This window comes from Clupea harengus, chromosome 4 (assembly GCF_900700415.2).
Source record: "Clupea harengus chromosome 4, Ch_v2.0.2, whole genome shotgun sequence".
NCBI lineage: Eukaryota > Metazoa > Chordata > Actinopteri > Clupeiformes > Clupeidae > Clupea > Clupea harengus.
The window spans coordinates 16,179,000-16,202,438 of NC_045155.1; the positions used below are offsets into that span (position 1 = coordinate 16,179,000).

The window sequence follows — 23,439 nt, forward strand, 5'->3', positions numbered from 1 at the left end:
TGCTTCTGAGACTGAATAACTGACCATTGAAAGCATAACATTCATTGCAAGGGGTTCCAAAATTCCAAATATAATATACAATATATAGCTACGTGCACAATGTTTTAGAGTTTCTACTGTTTGTGTTGTATTTAGTGTAAAAGTAGAATGAAGTACTTGAAGAAAAGACACAGGGAGCAATGTAGGAGTTATAATGCCGTTTGGAAAAAGTGGTTTAAATTCCACCTCTTGCTTTTTTGCCTCTTCCTTGTAGATGCTGCAGTTAGTGGGTCAGATAATCCACAGTAACATCTACATCCAGCCAGCTGGCCCTCCAGAGGAGTACCGGGTGCCCCCCGTGCCAAAGACCCTCCGCCAGGGCCAGCTCCTCCTACAGAAGGGTGGCATGGCCTCTTTTAAATGGAAGAGGTTTGTGTGTGTGTGTGTGTGTGTGAGAGAGAGAGTGTGTGCGTGTGCGTGTGCGTGTGCGTGTGAATATATATGAACTAAAAATGGAACCATTTGTCCATCTATGCATTCCTATCAAACTCACTTTGTTGCTATTCCAAAATACCCTAATACTCTCACATAGAAAGTCCAACATATTCCTGTTTATGACGTCCTAATTTCCTGAATTCAGGCCACTAGGTAGCAGCATCAGATAGCTCTTTACCTGGTTACTTGTTGAGAACAGAAATGTTGGTGTGGTTCCTTCATATGACTAAGTGACATGGCTGGGGTGTAATCCATTACTGTTTAGCCATTGCACATTCTTCCTCTTCCTCTCACCCCTGTGGACCGTGTGCAGTCAGCTGTTCTCCCTCCTCCATGCTCTCCCAGGACATTAAGTGCCCCATACGTTGGTCTTTCTATCCCTGGTTATAGTTAGTGGAATGTTTTTCCCCTATCTTCATGTGGTGATTTATGTTCTACCCTTCCAACAGTAATTTTCCTCACTAGCACTTTTACAATCGTGTAGGTATTGTTAGTTTCCTCCATGACCTCTGAACTGCTCTGGTTTTACACATCTTGCTGCATGCTGCTTGCTGCAGCTTCTGCTCTGAAAAGTGTTAAGTTGTCAATCCACATTGGTGTGAAGGTTTATGTAGGCTTATTTGGTGTGCACATTTTCCTTATTTTCAACTTCTGGTCCATCTGGTGTGGAAAGTGCCTGACTTTTATGGACAGGTTCACTCAAGCTTTCCTCTGAGTACAATCTAAGGATAGAGTTGGCCTGTCTGCATATAGCATCTAACTTACTTGCCTTGATGGATTCAGGCTATTTCGACCAATCTCAAAAAGACAACAAATGTTTTTGGACTACCCTCTGACTACCAGGCCTTTTGCAACCATAACTTGGCAAAGGGTAATATCCATCACATAAATGTTTAAAAGGGCAAAAGAGTGTCTGAGCTTTTAACCAGATGAGTTCTTGGGCAAAGCCTGTTTCTTAAAGAAGTGGCCATTTATGTCCCTTCAAGAAAGCTGCACAAGTAAGGAAAAGGGTGTAAGCAACTGGATAAGGTGGGAGGCCAGGAGGAAGGCTTTATTTCTCCTCCTGTGCAGGAGAAATAAAGCAGGGAAACAGATGAAGGTCGACAACACTGTTTCTGAGGAGCACAGTTCATCACATCAGTATAGTTAGTGCTGGATACTCAGTGTGTGGAGTGTAAGTGGGTATATTGATTTAGTGTAACTACATACTTATGACTATATTTAGTACATTTTGCAGTGTTAAGGCAGAGTGCAGGGTTGTGTGATAGTGCTGCTGTTGCTGCCTGCACTATCACAGGATAATGATGAAGAGAACATGTTGCCACTTTTCATGCCACTGAAATGCAGTTGTTACATCCTTCAGTGTTCAAATTCTTAAAAACTAATTTTGACTGCACATTTACAAGCATTACCCTGTTGAATTGTACTGCGCCCTAGTGGCCAAATCACACATAGCAGTCCTTAAATGACGACAGTGTAGTTGCCAAATTTCCTCACTTCACAACAGTGAAGGATTGTTTATGTGATGAATATGTTTCCATGCAAAGATGTGTCTGTTGTCATGTTGTGTACATGCCACAGCATCTTAGCTGAGGAAGTAATAGATGAAGTATCGAGCTCAGAATTCAATTTAAGTTTGTCTTAAGGTATACATTTGTATGGTCGTAATATTCCTAGTCTAAGAATAACAAGGTAATGTATTTGCCAAAGGTATGAGGCTCACCTTCATGTTGGTCAGCTGACTCTCTTACCCTGGGGGTGTCAGTCAACAGACGACAGTGAGACAATCTCCAGCTCCACTCTGCCCATCATCATCCATTTCTCAGATGGCAAGGCCAGGGTGGAGGCATCACAGTCCTGTGACACATTCACACTCCTCACACATTGTGGCACATATCAGTAAGTATACATACATTATTCACATGGAAACATACATGCAACAGACAACTATTCACACATTTGTACACCCATTGCATTTTTAGAAAAACATGATTGTAATATGTTACCTTATATGTTTGGTCGTTGGATTCTTAGCCCAAAGGTATTTGTATTACCTAAGTCGAATTTGCTCAGTAGACAGGAAAGACTTATCACTTATTTGTCCTCAGTTTGTCTATCAAATTCATTGATAAAATGTTCATAATTGTTCATTGTTCAACCTTGAGATGTAGACCTAGTTGACATCTAAAACTCTCCCTGCCAGGTTCAGGGTACCTGCTGACATGATACAAGGAGAGAGGGACTCGTGGGTCCAGGCTATTAACAAACTATGTATGAACTGGAAACGCTGCTCACAGTCTGAGCCAATGTATAAGGACCTTAAAGAGCTGAGAGAGTCCAGGGCTGTCACAGGCGTCCTGCAGCAATCTGAAGATGGGACACTCTCTTACTCTCTGCTACTCTCAGAGGAGTCTGATGGAGAAGAGTCTTCAGCGCCCACTGGTGTCAGGGCTTTTCCGCTTCCACCAATACCACCACTGGCAAAACCTTCCAACCCAGAGCTTTTGCCCACCACGCCCCCACCTTCTCCCTTGTACTCCGCCCTGCAGCCTAAGGTACCACCCCCACCTCCTGTGCCAGCCCCACCTCCACTACCCAGAAAGCAGAAGCTACCAAAGCAGCGCACCAAAGCCTTCCACTGGGATCTGGTTGCCCAGGACAAGGTAACTAGTCTTTTATTATTGATTCTTACAGAAAGTCAGAATCAAGAATCCAGTCTTGGAATGCTCTCTCTTCATACAATGAGTGTTCTGTTTTTTAATTCCTCAGTACAACTTCAAATCTGTTTCAGTAACAAATACCACTACTGTTATGACATGGCAAAATTAGTTCAGAATATTAGTCCAATGTGCAAGAGTGGTGGTGTGCACACAATGACTGGGATTGTCAATACAACAAATGGGAGTTCATGTAAATGACATCATGCCAGAGAAATATCACTTTTCTCATGAAACTGAAGTTATAACACTTGAGGCCCCTGGAAATAGGTGTAAACTCACATCATTATATTCAGTTTGGTTAGTCTACCAGCAGGTGGCAGTAAAGTGTATACTGAAAATGCACACAAACACATTGTATAATGTCCCTAACAACTAAAGCCAAAATGTGCAGACTTTTACCTGTTTTTGGGTGCGTCTTCACAGGTAGCCAGTTTGTCATCTTTCATCAGTGCCAACTTACTTTTGTTGGGAAAGTCTGTTCGGTTTCAGGTAGTAAGCTTGCTAGTTTTAGACGAAAATACACAATGCTTTTTTAATAAACATTCATGACAGTGTCTGACAATTAATTGCACTCCATGTGCCTTCCATGTGTCAAGATAATAGTTACCCTGGTTCCAACAACCCTTTTCTTCTCCCTAAAGGATGTTAGTCATGTATACAACCAGTGACCTCCAGAATTAGTCATGGGCCACCACTGTCCTCCCCTGGTCCACACGGCCTGCTCTAAACTGGCAGTCTTGGATGTGCATGTGACCACATGTATCATACCAAACCGAGTTAGTTGGTATGGCCTCCAATGGGAAATGATGCTGTTGTTGAAATTGCTGCCCTATACCTCATGTTTAAGTTCTGAAATGTTATGAGTTATGTTATGAGTTATTATAACCCTTGATTCATTTTCATTAATTCTGAAATATACTTTGATGATTGTAATGACTGATAGGACAATGTCACATGGGCTTTTTGAATTGCAATGCTCTCTGTACATTTCTATGTAGGTCTCTCTGTGCTTCCCAAATGATTATTCTGTTTCTGTTGTATAAAGGACCATGTCAGGATCAGTAGTAGGTTTGAGGAGAATATTCAGAACATCGTCCAATAATGGATGATTCAATAATACACAGAACACTTTTTAATTCAGATGTAATTCAGACATTGCGATCAGTAGGATACTAGATGCCTCTGATTAATGTGTCAAATTTACAATGATAGACACAGATGTTGTATTTTCAACCATTCTTTTTACTTTTGCAAACTTTAAAAATCAATGAATATGGGGGAACACAGAGGGGAAATATATGTCATGTCCATGTAACAAATAAAACCTTGAATCCCTTCAAATGCAATCATGTAGTGAAAGACAAACATGTATAACTTTTTGAGGGATTTTGAGAAAAAGGTCTATTCCATTGTTTGCAAGTGTCACAGATTTGCTTCTCCCCTCAACATAGATTGACAAATCCCTCTGGACACTTGGAGTCAATGGAAAGGCTAAGATTGACACCTTTCGGTTGTTTGAGCAGTTCAAAGTCAAAGGCTCAGACAACTTTGCTGACAGTGTGGATCCCAGCCATCATGTGGAGATCATGCTGAACCAGAAGGTTGCACACAACTTCAGTGAGTATCTGAATAATTTCTTTGTCAAGTCAATGCTGTTTGGAAAAACAGTTCTCTCTTAAATATGACATTGATTTCTGAAAATGGAAATGAATGTACAAAGTCTAACTCAGTCTTGGGAAGGTCTTCATCTCTAACCTCTGGTTTCCAGACTGTCAGTGTAGATGATGATGATATACATTGAATAACTTAAACAAGTTTCCCCAGTATAATCAGGCAGTGTTAGCAATCCTGTTTTCTGTCTGTTGTCCCTAAGTAGGCAGGATTTCATCAGGGTGCCTTTACTTGGGGGTGTTTCCATTTCTCTTCAACCTTAACCATTTACATGTGCCCAGACTTGGCTATGTCAGTGCCACTGGCTTATGTGAGACATCAGTGGTAAGGTGGAGAGCAGTGTAAATGTTAGCAGCTTAAGTCTCTGACTAGAATTCGTCCCCAGTGGACTGGGTCAAAGGTCAGGCCCCTGTACACGGCTGGGCTCTTGTGCAGATGTAAGAATACCCAGAGGATGCAGTCGGGCCCTAGTCTTACACAGTATGGACAGGTCTGACAGCACCTCTCTCAGTGGGAGATATTCTGTCTGTCATGTTTCAGATTATCTCCTGTGTGAGTCTGACCAACAGAGTTGTCTTAGGATGTGTGTCTGTATAGCAGTTTTTCACTGGCAGATAGGAGCTGGCAGGGTGCGGGGTATGATTCATCCCTGCGCTTCACCAAAACAGTGCTCCCATGCTGCTTTGTGTGTTTCTATGACATACCTTGACAACATGTCACCACCGCTGTTGTATGACTAGGAGTGCCCTACGACACCAGGGCCTTCACCGATTTTCGACTAGAAGCACTCAGAGCAGCTGCACAATAATAAATCAGAATCAGAATCAGAATTCTTTTAATGGCCAAGTATATATACATATACAGGAAATTATCTTGGTGGTTGGTGCATAGGACATAAAACACATAACATAACAACAAAATAGCAAAAACAAGAATAAAAGACAAATACAGAATATTAAATAATAATAAATAATTGTGAATTGGAATTGGCAAACACAGAGTCAGTGTGATGCAGGGGGCTTGTTTGTGAGCACCACTGTCGTGGGGAAAAAAACTGTTCAAGTGGCGCAAGGTTTTGGTCTTTATAGCCCGGAACCTTCTGCCAGATGGGAGTCTCTGGAATAGGTGGTGACCGGGATGGGAAGGATCAGCGATGATCTTGCATGCTCTCTTGCTGGTCCTGGAGTGGAACAGGTCTAGGAGAGACGGCAGGTCGCAGCCGATGACCTCCTTGCAGTCTGCCTTTGTCCTTTGCAGTAGAGGCAGCGAACCAGATGGTAATTGATGAGGTGAGGATTGACTCAATGATGGCTGTGTAGAACTCGACCATCACTTTCTGCGGCATATTGAATTTTTTTAGCTGCCGAAGGAAGAACATCCTTTGCTGGGCCTTCTTGATTGTGGAGGTGATGTTGTGGAGGCTATCCTATTAGCCTCAGTGTGGACGGCAAAGTGTTCCCAACGCGTAGCAAATAACCCTTGGTCCAGGCATGAGCTCTCTTTGGGTGGTGTTCCCGTTTATTATAAAGGTAAAAGTTTGTACATAAACTTGGTCTTTTCACCCAGTGCTGTTTGCTTAATAACAAAATGCTGTCGGTGAAGTGGGTACTACGGCTACGGTAAGAACCGTGTGTTCCCCGCCATCCACACCTTTCCCTAATTGAGTAATCACACCTGTAGATATATCCAATTTCCCGTGACGTGCCACACCCAGTGCAATACTCCCCCAAGTGGCTAAAATAAGTAACACTAAAACAAAGCTAACTAAAAGGTGGATAGAAATGGCTCCTACAGATGTTCTCTGCCCACCTTAGGTCCTGTGCCATAATTGTTCCCAGGAATCTGAAAGACTCCACAGTGTTAACTGGGGAGTCACACATGATGAGGGGGATGGTTGGGGCTGGGCTCCTCCTGAAGTCTGCTACCATCTCTACTGTTTTACAGGCGTTCAGCTCCAGGTGATTCTGGCTGCACCAGAAAGCCAGGCTGTCAACTTCTTTTCTGTAGGCTGCCTCGTCCCCATTGGAGATTAGTCCAATGAGGGTTGTGTCATCCGCAAATGTAAGGAGTTTGACAGAGGGGTGGCTGGAGGTGCAGTTGTTGGTGTGTAGAGGGAGAAGAGTAAAGGAGAGAGCACACAGCCTTGTGGGGCTCCAGTGCTGATGGTCCGGGGCTCCGAGACAAGCTTGCCCAGCCTCACACGCTGCTTCCTGTCTGACAGGAAGTCAGTGATCCACCTGCAGGTGGGCTCAGGCACGCTCAGCTGTGTTAGCTTGTCTTGGAGGAGAGCTGGGGCGATGGTGTTGAATGCGGAGCTGAAATCCACAAACAGGATCCTGGTGTAGGTGCCGGGGGAATCAAGGTGCTGGAGGATGAAGTGGAGTCCCATGTTAATTGTGTCATCTACAGACCTGTTGGCTCTGTAGGCAAACTGCAGTAGCTGCAGTAAAGGCAGAGCTTTCTGAAAAAAGGCGCTGGGTGCAGCATTATTTTCTCTATTCCACCCGCATGGACTCTCTCATCATTGGGAACAATTGGAAAAAGCTGCTGCTGCTAAACCCCCCAGCTATGGACACTTGCCCTTAGTTGCATTAAAGAACGACGTAACACAAAGACAGGAAAGAAAATAATAATAGAGTGATTTTGTCCTTTGTGACACTTCTTCTGTCAAATCTATTCAACTTTTTATCAGTACAAATTGGAATCAGAATTTTTAAATTTTAATATGTATAATGTTAAATACATATACAAAAAAAACGTTAATTTGGGGAATATCAATCATTTTGCAACATTGTTGTAACTGGGAGAAGATGGATAAGAAATTTGTACATTTGTTTGGTAGTTCGTGTTTTGTTTTGTTTGTTATTCTGATTGTCAAGCAGTAACAAGACTAGACTTGACTACACTAGACAAGACTACCAACAGACTTTGTTGCAAATGGTGAAAAGAATGACATTTTGCAAAGTGAGTGAGTGGAATGCATAGGTTTCGCAAACATAGTTTTAAGAATTAAGCAATAATAGGAGTAGATGTTCTTTGGAATAATTCACCGCCTTTCACCATAAGAGTGCTGCATCAATGGGTGTGGTCTACTGCAGGGTAGCTTGCTTGATGGCCACAAGGTGGCAGTAGTCACCAGAGGGAGCGTGTTGGATAAGTGACAAAGGTACATGATTGAGTGGAGTGAGTTGCATGACAGAAGCACACAAATGTAATTTCAGGCAGACTAACAGTTGTCAAGAAATGTGTGATAAATACATTTTTGTTTAGTTTTTTGTTTAAAAATGTAAACAGAAATACACTTTCAAGGTGTTTGTGGAGTGCGATGGGTGGATACCCCAGCTACTGTAGACGGGAAACAGCATATCAGAATTACATGTCAGAAAGATGGTGGTTGTTTAGCCTGACAGAAAATTTTCATCTCTGTCTCATACCTTAATCCAAGCTCTGGGGTTTGGTGTATGCTCCTAAAAGGATTTCTGATTCTATACTTTTTTCTAGTTGTTAAGCTCCTAATTTTGCTGTTCAAAGTAGTAATTAACCGTCAGGGTGTAATGCTTCTCTGATGTGGCATGGGATCACTCCATTTGCTGATTTTCTATCTGCTATCCAATTCGATCCAGAGTAATAGGAAATAGTCATGAAATATGCATGTGTTTGTGTCCAGCGCAGGATGTGTGTGCTCTGCTGCTTGTTCAGCTGAACCACAGTTCTCGGCCCCAGGACACACCTACGGCCTACATTCTCCTGGGCCATAAGTGAGCTTTAGGATTACAGTGTTAGGAACAGTGCATCGATCATACCCCACTGAACTCTCCACATAGAGGCTAAGTGAGCTGGGTAACAACATTGAGGCAGATCATCTCAGATCCTAGGGGGAACCACTAGGATATATATTCCTTTCACCAGAAAATAGAAATATTGTGATTGTGGAAAGTGATGAGGGACAAAATATAGTGATGGTACAATGCCAATGAAATGCCCTTGGTATGACCCCCAAAATGTGCTGTAAGAGAAATAGCATCTCATCATGTGTTTCAGCAAATCACAAGAGATGATGAACAGGCTGATGGTATTTACTGAATAGATCTTCGGTTATAGTCATAGCTATAGTTAAGGTATTTAGCAGAGGCTTTTGTCCAAAGCGACCTACAACAAGATCTCCAAGGACTCATGTAGCATGTTAGCCTGGATACCAGACCGAACTTAGCCCCGCCCACAACATTTGAGGTCTGGAAGTTCGGTCTGGCATTGCTCCGTTGGGGAGAAATTATGCCAGACCAGAAGCTGTTCTGACCAATCAAATTGTCAAGGCGGGCTTTAACGATGATGGACAGATGATCAACCGTAACGTAATCAACCACGTCACCAAAGAGCGTTTGGGTTGAATTCGTTTTCAACAAACATGGCTGCCGCTGGAGAGCTGAAATGTGGAGATTCTAGTCTGTTTTAGATGACATTGACAGCACATTCATTTTGAAAGAGGAACAGAGAAACGCGATCAAGGCATTTGTCGATCGAAAAAGATGTCTTTGCCGTCCTTCCTACGGGATCCGGTAAAAGTTGAATGTATATCAGCTGGCCCCGATGGTCTACGTTATGGTCATACTACGTTGCTCAGATTGGTTCTAGGTATATCCAATTGAGCGATGAGGCATTTTTTTTCCTGGTTCGGTTGAAACACGCCCCATAATCACAGCCCAATGACTCATATTCTGACTAGAATTATGAGTATGACATCGTCATGCTAGTAGCATGTAGCATGTAGCCTGAAGTTTGGCTCTGACATATAGGTGGGTGTTGGCTGCATTGTCAGATGGACGTATGAGAACAGAGCCTCTATTGGTCAGTCTGAACAATGGCTCAACTAACTGGGCAATGGGATTTTAGTATGGCATGTAGCTAGGTCACAGTGAAATGTAACAGTGCTTTCTCCATCAGCCTTATTTGGGGTCTTGAGAGTAGCATCGGCAAGCTGGGGTACAAGGTGGATGTGTTGTTCAGCTGGTACAGATCTCATTGATGGAATACAACAATAAAATGGTGCGTGTTTCACAAACCGTGATCCAAGAGGAGGTGAAGGACCTGGAGAAACACTTTAAAAGGATTTGTTCCAGCTAGGGGGGGCCCAAAGGACTACAAAGATTATCATTCCAACATCTGAGATTTTTGAAGACAGTTTGATGTGTCAGGCTTTTATCTTGTATTTGTAAACATCATGTCCTTTGTACTGACAGTACTAAATCCTGGTTTTATTTTCCTCTCTTCAGGTTATTTCAGGATATTTTGTTAGTCAAATTACCAATGAAACACCAATTACTGGTTGTAATTAAAACCCTTGTGACCGGGGAACCACACACTTGAACCACATACTGAAGAATTTCACCATATTAATATGTTCTCATGACATTGTATTGCAACATGTCGGCATACTTATGCTTGGTCAGTGCTGTCCATGTGTTACTGGACCACAACTATTACAGCACCTAGCATTTCTTTTAAGTGTTGCAAAATAGTGCAGAGAGGATTTTTTTTTATCACAGAACAAACAAGTTAGTAATGGGAATAATGGCTCTTTGAAGGAAGCCTTCCCTTTCCGAGAGCTGTTCAAAAGAATGTCTCATCATACTTTTATGATAATGATAGAGTAAGATCTGGCATTCACTAGAAGTTCTTCTTACAGGGTTGTGCAGAGGTGCGGCCGTGTTTATTTGTGCTTTAGAATTTAAACGCTGTGAAACAACCAGAAAAAAAAAGTTTTATTTCTGACAAAAGGAACGGCTCTCAAACGACTGTGTCCCTTCATTTGTACCAAAGAGCTGTTGAAAAAATCGTAGCGTTCCTTTGTTATTCCTCAAGGTATAGCATAACTTGTAGCACTCCTAAACTCAAAGACACAATTCAATTTAGTTTAGTATAATATAAAATAGACATTCTTCTGTAGTAGTCTATCAGTTTTCCATCACCTCAACCATGTCCCAACCATATGCAAAAACAGTCCTCCCATTTATCATCTTGGTAAAAAGTCAAATATGAGAACATAGCCTGAACTAAATATCTTAAAGTGGCAATATGCCATTAATGAATACAATATAGCAAAATATGTAATTTACAACTTCAAAAGAATAAAGAAGAGAATATCTTTATAGCTTGTAAGGTACAGACCTTTTATTTGCTTTAGTTGTTTGCGTTAATATTTGTGTTTTTTGTGATATTGGTTTATATTATTTATCGCCCGGAGGTCGTTTGCCCAATCAGATCACAATCCGTCCTCAGTGTGTCTTGGGTGCATTTAGTTTACTTCCATGTGGTCAAGCAGGTGATTGCAATCTGATCACCCAAAATGCATTAGAATGCCAGGTGTAAATGGGGTATTTGTTCTTTATTAGGATATACGTTTGAGGTTACTTTTCAAAGTATGAGATGCAAAAGAGTTATGCTCTAGGCCAGTTGACCATATTTGTTTCTAAATAATGTTCCACCCTGACATTCACAGCCCCCTATTCTTCAAAACTACCTGAATGGCATTCTACGTAGTTAAAAGCATTTTCATTGTGAGAATGCCATTCATTGCCCAGTTAAGTAATAATTGATCAGATGAAGCTCACAAGTGTTAGCTGATTCCACTGAGCGCCACGTAGCACCTTTCAAATGCTTTAATCATATGAGCAGTTTAAAAAAAATTACATCTACAGGCCTACTTAACGAAAAGGGCTTACTAATTCCATCCAAATTCCAAAAAAGTATTCTGTACATGGTATGTTGTAAACATCTTGCATTTTAGCTGCCAAATGGTCGCTAATCAGTGGGCTTTGCAAGTCTGGTACAAGTATGGTACATTTATAACTACAATAATAAGGTTTTTTGGGAGGGGGACGGGCACCCAAATGGCCAGACGTGTCCTTGAAAGGAACAAAGGAAGAAGAGCAAGCTTAGATGCATACGTGCGTGTGTGTGTGTGTGTGTGTGTGTGTGCGTCCTGTGTCGCCTCCATACGTGTGTGTTGCAGTGTGTCGTGTGTGCCATTAAAACCTGACAATTATTATTTTTTGATGATTGTAAATGTAAATGTTTTTTTATTCTTTTCTCGAATGTATCTTTTGAGTTAGTCTAATTCATTTCAGGCAACCAAAATCTAAAGAATACCCACCCGAAAGGCTACCAGGAGCCCTGTAGTGGATTTGGAGAATGAAGCGAAATAGTAGGCTATGGAATATTATGATAGATATGTTAAGTAGCCTACGCTCTAAGTACAAGCTGTTATTTTAACACTGCAGAATTTTGAGTGTAGTACTGCTCACTATTAGGCAGTTGTTGTTTTTAGTTGTAGTTGTTTTTACACGTTAACTGAGATGTTAGCTTGATGAGCTGTAACTGAATAGCTTTAGTGAACTTTTAACTGGGATTAGGATCCGTCACAGTAAGGTAATTGCAAAGTTAGCCAGTGTTGAGGTGCAATCATATGCACAGCATGTAACAAATATCACACTAAACAAAAATGTGTCAAAAAAGACCTGGAACAGCCACAGCCTCACATTATTGAGGCCTTTACAGAAATATTGTAGAAATGCTAAGGCTAAAGTGGTTTTCCCACAGAATCTCTGCATGAGACCTTGAGTTTCATGTTAAATTGTGTATAATTTCAAAGGTGAGATGGAAAACACACCTGGATAGATTTGGCACACTTTCTCACATTTTTAATTGAGTGATGAAACAGATGTAACAGCTTTCATTAGTCATGTATTTGTGAAGAAAGACGCTAAGAGAAGAGTTTTATTTGATCTCTAATGGACACATTGCATGCACAGGTTCCCATAATGTCTCCTAAGGTTTCCCATGTTGCTTACAAAATGCTAGTTTTATAAGCAACTTGAGATGTACAAACATAGTAAGTTGGATTACAGTACTTGTGGGAAATGGATTTCTGGCAATTATCATTTTCACTTATAATTAACTTTATCACTGTTGTTTGTCATATTTGCACATTGGTGCACATTTGCACATTGCACATTTGACCCTATTTACACCTGGCATTAAAATGAGTGTTGTATCCAGATTGTGTCTAGATATGATTTTACACATTGAGATCTGATTGAGATCCAATTGCCGTGTCCAGCTATTGGCACATCCTCCTCTCGTTTTGCACCAGTTCAAACAAACAACAAACAACCAAAAAAAGGATAGAAGAATATGGTAGCCATCAGTAAAGCTGCGTTATTGTATTTTGACAACAACTGTAGTGCTTCAGACATAAGCAGAGGAGAAAGCTGATTAATGCAGCTGCTTTTATGTCACCAGTGGCTGCTACCTTGCACACGCGATAACGTATTTCCTACCATGTAATTGTTGTATGTGGATTGACAATGCATTTGCGTTTACACTTGTGTTCATTGTGGTCACAATGTATCCCTGACCACCTCTGGTCTGATCAGATCACATTCCGGCCTCAGGAAATGGCTGTATCACCACTAGTTGTAATGAAAACAGCGCCACCTATCGTATCGGATATGACATGCTTTCGGCCAATGATTCGATTTATTCACTGCCATGTATATTGGGATAATAGCAGTTGCCCCAAAAGATAGCATAGTCCGACTGAAGCAAGATTCGAATTATACCATCATGTAAACACACTGACTGTGTCTTGGGTGCTTTCACACGTGTCCTTTCATATGGTCAAGCACTATCGGATTGCGGTCAAATCACCCAAAACGCATTAGAATGCCAGGTGCCAGGTTTATTTGCTTTAGTTGTTTGCGTTAATATTTGTGTTTTTTGTGATTTTGGTTTATCTTATTTATCGCCCGGAGGTCGTTTGCCCAATCAGATCACAATCCGTCCTCAGTGTGTCTTGGGTGCATTTAGTTTACTTCCATGTGGTCAAGCAGGTGATTGCAATCTGATCACCCAAAATGCATTAGAATGCCAAGTGTAAATGGGGTATTTGTTCTTTATTAGGATATATGTTTGAGGTTACTTTTCAAAGTATTACATGCAAAAGAGTTATGCTCTAGGCCAGTTGACCATTTTTGTTTCTAAATAATGTTCCACCAGTATTCCATTACGATATGTTATTAACATATTGCATTTTAGCCGTCACATGTTTGCTGATGTGCGTGTGAGATACTTTGGACTCTATTGGTATCAGACGTGAGACGGACATCAAGATTGTGCATGGCATGTGCCTGGTGTCACCTTGTGAGGGACCCCCCTGAACAAGTGGAATCCTGTCCAAGGGGTCCCAGTCATTGATGAAGCACCCGTGTGTGGGGCACCTTGGGATGGGGGGGGGGGGGGGGGGGGGGTATGGTGAAGAAGATGCACGTGGGATGTTGCTCATGGGCATGCTTTCGTGAAGGAGTGCCATCACTGTGGTTGAGGATGCTATACTGCCATACTAATGGCCTTGGCTGTTTGGTTGAATGTTTCAGCTCAGTTTATTAAAGCACTTTTTTCTCTTTGCCCCCATATTTGCTTTATTTCAGAGGTCAAAGAAAACCCTCACTAATACAGTATTTGATAGCATACAAATGATTCCAGAGGAGAGCCCCTGGAGGCAGGGAGATGGCGGTCATTAAGAGCAAGCCCTTTTGAGTTGAAAGCCCACGAGGAGTGTCTCTCTTTCTCCAATGCTAGTACATAGAGTTTCCTTTTGGAGATGTGCTTTTTATGTGCTGTTTAATAAGGTTGTGCACATGTGTTTATACAAGTTCCTGTCTGTTTCTTCACAGATATTTTCCTCAAAAGTTTCCCAGTGCAACCAGAGGAGCTGCGAGAAAAGCTGTTTATAATTAATGAGAAGGATGGCGGCCTATCTGATGAGCAAATTGCGTCTCTCAGGAGGTGAAGAGAAACCCCACCTAAACCCCTTTCCTTCCCCTTTTTCTTGAAATGAGACCTTGATGGTTTGTATGTTGCTGAGGCAGGGACACTGGGGAAACAACATGTCTACTGTCTGACCAGGAGTAGATCTGCTATTTTAAAACCACAGATAGGGTCTGTGTTATAATTTGTGCTGTATGAGGTGTTTGTGTGGTGTTTAAACTAGGGTTGTCAAAACGCGTTAATTGCAATTAATTAATTATAGAAAAATAACATGTTAAAAAAATCAATGCAGATTATTCGCACTCTAAGATGCCCCTTAAGTTAATGTAAATCACATAATACAACATGTGTGGGTCGGCATATTACAGTGTATGGGAAAGTTAATGTAAACAACAAAGTAATTGTTCCACACACACATTATGAAAGGAGGAAAGAGGAAAGAAATTATTTTCTTCCCGGGGTCCCCAAAACAAAATTTTTATAGGGTTTTTAATATTTATTAGGTTCGTTATTTCAATGAAACGTCAATTTCTTTTTCTGTCGAGGGCATGCCAATTCAGTAGACCAAGCGAAGCAAAGTTATGAAGCACATGTATCTGATTTCGAAGATTTGATAAATGCATTTAGTTGTTGGTGTAGTCCAAATGTTACCTAAGTTAGTTAGGAATAAAGAAAATGTGTCCTTCATTAACTAAAGTTTATTGAAGTATCAGTGTGGTGAAAGTCAATGGCAATTTTGACAGATTTTGAAATGCTTCTCATGGCAAATTGATATATGCAATTAATTGAAATGAATGAATCACTTGACAGCCCTATCTTAAACACATCAGCATCAGTAGAACATGGGGCCATGCCCCTAATAAGTGTCTGATTTATAACAGGCAGCAAATAAACACTTCCTCTCAGGTCAACAATAAAAAGCAGCTACCAGAGCCTTTTAGGGCCGCTGCTCACAGATGAAACTTTTATCCGCTTGTGTTTGAGGAGATGGACACCATTGACTTGCCCTGGGGGGGCCTCAGTGCTGAAAGCCCTGAAATGCTTTTCCAAAACCATTCATACATCATCCCAGAGCTGGTCTTGGGTCGCTGCATTCTGCTGACCTGCCCTGAGGAAGAGGAGACTGAAAGTAACTGCAGATTTATTTATTCTGGGTAAAAACGAAAGGCATATTTTAATGTGCTGTCGGCATAGACTACAAGAATACAATCCTAATAGAAGACCTTGCGGTGGAGCTGCAATATTAATGCGGGGCAGCTGTAGTCACTACTGCACATCCCAAGCCTCATGAAATAGTCAGTCTCTCAGGCTTTGAGCTGAAATGCACTCACAAAGACTAAGAGAAGTCCATTCTGGAGTTCAAACTCAGGCTGGTACAGAGGCAAGCTCTCCACTTGGCTTTTAATCATCCATTTCTTACCTGGGCCACAAGAAAACAGCCGAGAGAGACCCCCCCCCCCCCCCCCCCCCCCTATGGGAAATGGGAAAAGAAGGAGGGGTGAGGAAAGAGTAGATAGATAAGTGAGAGGGCAGAAACAACATAGCGATGAATAGTGGGAGAAGAATAGTGGGAAATGCTGTTGAATACACTAATGAAGAGAATGAACAAGGGCAGGAGGTTGGGGAATATTAGTGAGATTTGGATGCTCTGAAGTTCTACAGTTACACTAATGTGGTCTATTTTGTGTGGTTCACTGTAGATATGTGAAGTTCTACAGTTACACTAATGTGGTCTATTTTGTGTGGTTCACTGTAGATATGTGCCGACTATTGATGATGTGGAGATGTATAAGTCATACAAAGGACCAGCCTCAGACCTGCACATAGTGGACCAATACATGCTGGCGGTAAGTGTTACTGTATGTGCTCTGATCATGGCTTGGTGCCTAAGACAATGAGGAGCACACATGTGCCCACACACACATGTGCCCACACACAGGTGCCCACACACACGTGCCCACACAGAGGGACAGATGTGTGTATGTTGGAGAGTGCAGCACAAACAGCAACTTGTGCGGTACACAGAAAGCACACACTGTGTTTTTTTTCTTCATTCACTAATATTTACGCATATTTGAATATTTCATTGGGTTTCTTTCTTTTATTTATTTATTTATTTATTTGTAGTCGAATGAAACACCTGATGTTGTTTTTATCCCAATAACACGTCACGGGTGTCCACTTTTAATCACAGTCATAAGATGTCTCAAGGAAGAGTTTCTCAGGTTAACTTTTTATCTCAGAGTTTGTTTGCGAAACAATGTTGGTGCACTTTGTGTTGTGTATGCCAGTATTGTACTTTTATACGGCTCTTCAGAATGTTCCAAAAAGTTCGGTTGATTTGAATGGGCCACCTCAACGTTCGAAGGTCAGCGAAAAAATGATGACCGCTGTCATTGGCAACGGGTTTTGTGCTTCTAATTCACATCTTTCATATCATTCCGCAAGTTGTCTGGTCATTTAACGTAACGGAAAGTCATTGTAACTTGAAGTCAGCAAGTAATGGGTTTCTACGCAACACCTGAAACTTTAAAGTTTTATTTGCTTGAAGAAATGTTTTTTCTTAGCGGAAATCACGAAACAACAACTAAATCATGAAAAAGAGGTATTTTGGAGGAATGTCTTCTATCATTTTGGCAAGCAACCGTATAATAAGGGAAATGTACAGTCCAGCGGTCATTATCGAAAAAGACATCCCGACAGGAAGGTATTTTTTCCCTCCCGAAGGGATTTATTTTTCGATAATGACCGCCGGACTATACAATTATCCCTTACATAACACACCTTCAATAGGTCCATTCAGTATGTGATTAATAGCAGTCTTTGCAAACTGGATGCTACTTTAATGCCACTGCAGGTTTTGACTAGATGAAATGGCACATTAGTGTCTTCTAACAACACACTGGCCCATACATTCTATAGCAAGGTTATAGGAGGTTTCCTTCCCTTACATGATGGGAAAGTAATACATTGTATTTGTCTGCACTCAGAGGATACTTTGAAAAAGGTGGTATTGGGACCTTGTAAATCTGCGATATATGCTCGACTCTCTCTCTCCCAGCCACACACGCACACACACACACACACACACACACACACATGTACAGACACAGAGAGAGAGAGAGACACACAAGCAGCTTGGCAGATGCTTTTTGTTAGAGCAGTGTGCACAGTCTGTGTTATGATCTCTGACACATATCACACTTTCACACACTGGTTGGCTTTGTATATCTCCCATCTGCTTTACCACACTGACTGAAGGTTTTACAATCTGCTGTGTATCTGATTTCCATTTGGACTATTAACAAATACACACATTCATTATTAATAAAAACACATATATGCAAATACAATTATTTTGTGATATATCTTTGCAGTATGTATTTAGTCTTCTCCAGGAGGTACAATAATAAATAATCTTTGTAGAGTTTGTTTTATATTCTCCTTATAATAATATATAATTATTATGTTTTTATAATTGTCTATATACAGTATGTATACTAATAGTAATAATAGCAATGTCATGAAAATACATCAAACTAAGAGCTCCTTCAGTGAACAATAGATCTGTATTTGTCTGAGTGATGATTTTGAGCTAGTGGTTCTAGAGATAAAGTGAATGATATGGAAAGAGTGAGCATGCTCACATACTTGCTTAGGAATATTGGAAGTATGGACAACATTAAGGATTTTCTGACCATACTGGTAAAATGTGGGTTTCCAAGTTGAGGACACTGAACCTACACGAACGAGTGCAAGACGAGCTCAACATTAAACTTTGACAATGGCAAGTGATGACGAGTCTTATACTACAAGTAGATCAGCTTATGTATAAGTTTGCAGTGTTTCTATTGTTATTGTAAAATAGAATAGAATAGCACATTATAAACCACTCATATGATTTTTTTATACTCTGTCAGTTTTAGCGAATTGCATGGCTGGCAATGAAAACAAGCCACCTGCTTCGACAATAGGCTACACACTGGAGTTGGAGTTACTTCTTTCCAGGTTCAATTTTACAGATCATTTCACATCTATTTCAGAGTTGTAGCCTACTGCTCTTACTTTTTGCAGCCTGATGCAGATCTCAGTTATGAAGTGCCCAAGTGTCAAGTGAAGTTAGTGAGGGCTGGTCAGGTGCCGCTGATACGAGAGGCAGAGGGCGGAGAGAATGAGCTAGAGAGAGGAGGAGGAGAAGGAGTAGAGAGTGCAGTGGTACAAGAAGCAGAGGATCCAGAGTAAGACCAACAGAGCGAAGAGAGAGTGCAGGTCATGCATACCTGTCAAGTTAACATGACTCAAATCAGTGAGGTCAGTGATTGAAATCCGTGAAAATGACAGGTATGATCCTGGTCCAGGACGCAGAGTACAGGGAGGAAGAGCTAGAGGAAGAATGACAGAGAGAGGACAGAGTGTCTAACGCTGGTGAAATTTTACTGCATCCATTGATTGTCACAAAGTTGAATAAAGTCTTCTAAAATGGGTATATGGTTTATATTCGATAAGATAGATAAATAGCTAGGGATATGCATGAGTAGCCTTTATTTGGACGTATCCGTTCAATAGAGCAATTGCATTCGTAAATTGAGTCAATTTAGAGTGTTTCCTTAATCTCTGATGACATATTATGCTCATTTTATGATTTAGTACAGCCAAATATCAAGCAAACGCAACACAAGACATAGCAAGACAGCTAATAAATTATTACTGACTAGTCCAAAAGAAAGAAGGCCAGCTCGGCATCTGACTTGCATCCTTTTGTAACGTTTAGGCCCGTAAAGGCCAGTCAGAGACGGACTTTTTTTGGTCTCTTGCTCGGTTACTCTCTCTTTTTCTCATACTATCCTCCAACAACATCCTACGTTTCTTCATCGCCTCTTCCATGATGTCCATACAGAGACTACTGCACTAGCTTCCTCTTATAGCTAGCGCATGAGTCTAGTTGTTGTTGCGTGAGGTGGTGCCATAAAGCATTACGTAGTTCTCGTGAGAGGTTTCGTGCCCTGTACCCCCAAGTTACCAGGCATCTTTATACTCTATATTATTGGAGACAGGAACTATCTTCTCGCCTTGTGGGGGGAGTATGCACTAGAGACTGCAACCACTGCCTCATAAGCACACACTTATTCCAAGATGAGTTCAACCACTGCCTCATAGGCACACACCTATTTCAACATGAGTTCAACCACTGCCTCATAGGCACACACCTATTTCAACATGAGTTCAACCACTGCCTCATAGGCACACACCTATTTCAACATGAGTTCAACCACAGCCTGATAGGCACACACCTATTTCAACATGAGTTCAACCACAGTCTCATAGGCACACACTTATTCCAACATGAGTTCAACAAGACTGGACCAGGAATATGCCCGGTCATAGAGTCAAGTCAATTCTCACCATCCACCATTTTACCACCAAACAGCCTCAGGTTGTCACTGGGGCTTTGATCCTCTAGCTAGGCAAGCTTATCCTCTGAACACCGAACCTGCTTTAGGCAAAGCACACATTCTTGTATTGGTGGTTTAAATGTCCAAAAAGAAGCTTTAGGGTGAGAGGAGGTAATCACACACACACACTAAACATACAAGGCCATCTTTAGTTCACTTCACCATTTTCCACATGCAAATATATTTTTTGAAATAGAATATGGGATGGTGGCGAGGAAGTCTTCGAGAGAATCAGTTTGTGCAAAAATGCATCCTGTGTGTATGTGTGCGTGAGAACTCCAGTAAGGAGAGCTCTGACTGATTTTAGACCTTCAGTGAGTGTGTTGGGTGGGCATATGTCTTATATGGCATGTGTATACCTGACACACAACACTGAGCACATAATTTAGGCAGCAGGAACTATACAGGCTATGGATGCCCTATGGGACTGGTTCATTTGTATGTGGCTAATGTTTCAAATGGATAATGCAAGAATTTCTGTCATATTGTACTCTGGTTACTTCCGGTTTTAATACCGATCCCAGCGGAAATACGGATCCTTGGCCGACAGTTGCTATGGATTTCTGCAACCTCACAACACAACCAGATGGAGTAATACATGTGCTGCTGTTTGCCACCACCACCTCCTCATGCCAGGGTGATTGCAGCCTGATTCACACAACACATGTTTCTGTGTGGATGTGTGTGTCTGTGTCTTTGTCTGTGTATCCCTGTGTGTGTCTGGGTATCCCTGTGTGTGTGTGTGTGTATGTGTGGGAAGAGTGTAAGATTGGAGGTAAACCCACAACATATCTGAGTGTCAGCAGTGCTCAGGCTGTCTCATCCCCATGTGCATGTATGGTTTTGTGGGCATGCCTATTACCCTTCCTAATGATTGATGTCATAGTTGTATGACCATGTGGATGTTTTCTCTTCTCAGATGTGCAACATCTCCTATCTGAGCTCTCGCCTAGACCTGCTACTCACACTCAGAGAGTTGCCCATAACCATGGAGGATCTGGAACCGGTGAGATACACACATGCATGGAGACACACACACACACACACACACACACACACAAACACACACACACGCGCGCGCACACACACACACACACACACACACACACACACACACACACACACACACACACACACACACACACACACACACACACACACACACACACACCGTTCATTAGTCATGGTGCTTGGCTTCAGCTAAGTAATCTAATTGTACAAAAGCCTTGCGAATTGTATGTGTTTATTATATTGCCTAGATGATTGTGATTGGCAGAACACTCATGTAAATGTGAATGGAAAAGTTTTCTCTTATTAAGACAATCAGGTGAAGTTGGACTGAGCTCTCAGAAATCTGAAGAGGAAATCAGCATAAAAGCCCTCCGAGGTCAAACCCATGGCGCTCCTGGAGAGGGAGAAAAGGAAGGAAAAAGAAAAGGGAAAAAGAAAAATGAATAAAAGCCATTTACTAATGCAAAAACCTAATCCTACCAGACGGCAGGCTTCTGAGGAAAGAAATTAGATGGAGTTGAGGTAGCAGATATTTGAATTAATTCTCTCTCTCTCTGGACGGATTTCCTTCCAGACATGTATTAGTTAGGAAAGGTAAAGTGGAACACTCTCTCCTCGCCACACACAAGTGCAAACAAAAGGAAATTGGTCATCTAAATTCAGTGTCTCACTTCACCTTTGATTTAAAATTTTAAAAGTGTTATCTGTGAGTCTCCAAATGCACCAGCCACCACTATCCTGTGTGTTATGCTTACTTGGCTCATTTCTGAAACTCAATGGTAAACCCAGGCCTTTGGGGAGTTATTATTGGTATAGCAAATACCAACATTGGTTTGAGCCCAGATCTTGGTAGATTGTGGTAAGTAGAGACAGGTTGATCATGATATAACGGCTGGGTTTATAATCTGATATAGTTGGAGGTAACACACTACTAGGTATGGACTACTGATTCAGACCTTCCTCTGCTGTTCTCTGACGTTTATTATAAGCCCTTGAAAAAAAGGAACTAAAGTATTCTGAGCTGACAGCATGGAACATGGTTTACAATCGTTTATAGGACCAGCAGAAATGGGTTAGAGGTTTTGGAGCGTGATTTACTCCGTCACCTCCTACAGATTTTGGATTTTGAGACCACTTGCTTAGAGCAGCATTGAATGAATTATTTGCTGGAAGTATGAAGCAACGGTTGGGGATGAAGCAGGCACAAATGTGGGGATCTATGCAGAAACCCTTTGTGAGTATGGAGGAGAGTGAGTCTGGGATGTCAAACATCACTGATGAGCCTTTCAAAGAAACCCACAAGCCCTGTGACATTGTAGGTTTAGTTTATAGGTATATTTTATTGTTAGCCTTATTGCCTTGCCATTGTAGTATGTGGATTCTGGTGTTCCCATTGTATGCCTGCAAGGTTACCAGGGTTCCCATCCTGTCATTTTCCTGTAAAGGTGCAGTCAGTGGTTTTTGTTATGAAAAAATGAAATACTTCTAGATCTACAATAAAAGATCTACAATAAAAAAAGGCCTCAAACAGAGACGCAGCGTTTAAAATGCACACCAATCCTGAGGAACATGGTTTATTTATCATGCCTTCACACTTAGAGTACATCATTATAAGCATTTTTATTTTTTTATTACAACTAAAACTACCTTTGAGTCTGATTCATATACCCAGGGAGGTGTGCCGCCCCCATCCTCATCCCGTACCCTAAACTGCATTCGTATCCAATTTCAACCCTTTCTCCAGTCTGGGTTTGGAGTGCCGCTGGGGGCTCTACCTACCTCTCATCCATACCCTGTGTAGCCTGTGGCAAGCAGTAGTAAGGTGTGTGTTGTGGCTTGGTGAGAGGGCAGCTGTTTGCCTTAGGTATAGAGCAATGACTGTAACAAGTATGGAGGTGAAGCCATCATGTCTCTGGCTCTGCTGAGTGCTTGGCTGCAGAAGAGTGATTAAGACCACACTGCCCACCCATAACTCAACTTGATGCGCTGTCTGATAGTTGAAAGTCATGTTTGCCAATCTGGATACTGTACTGCACCTTGGCATTTGTAGAGGAGGTCATACCAGGTGTGCCTCGGGCAGACATGTATGACACAACCTCACATCTGCCTCTGGCTTCAAATTGCAGTCTCCAATTTACTCCATGTGAATTCTGTTTTACTCTCCTGCTTCCATTTGGATTCATTTTGGCTTCATTTCTACCTAATGTAAGGGTGTGACACCATACCATTTACAGTCCCAGAAATGAACGTGTTTTAGAGGTTATAGAGATAAGCAGGTTGGGTGG

The 23,439-nt window shown here is 41.6% G+C and overlaps 1 protein-coding gene across 1 annotated transcript in view; it reads left to right on the top strand.

The window, feature by feature from the left end:
• LOC116220214 (protein diaphanous homolog 1-like) overlaps positions 1-23,439 on the top strand; it is a 29,778-nt gene continuing 6,339 nt past the window's right edge. The window contains exons 1-7 of the mRNA XM_031565539.2: positions 1-408; positions 2,185-2,373; positions 2,678-3,137; positions 4,646-4,811; positions 14,597-14,708; positions 16,447-16,537; positions 21,063-21,149. Of these exons, the coding sequence (XP_031421399.2) occupies positions 254-408; positions 2,185-2,373; positions 2,678-3,137; positions 4,646-4,811; positions 14,597-14,708; positions 16,447-16,537; positions 21,063-21,149 (1,260 nt within the window). The 5' untranslated portion in view covers positions 1-253. The remainder of the gene's footprint in view (positions 409-2,184; positions 2,374-2,677; positions 3,138-4,645; positions 4,812-14,596; positions 14,709-16,446; positions 16,538-21,062; positions 21,150-23,439) is intronic.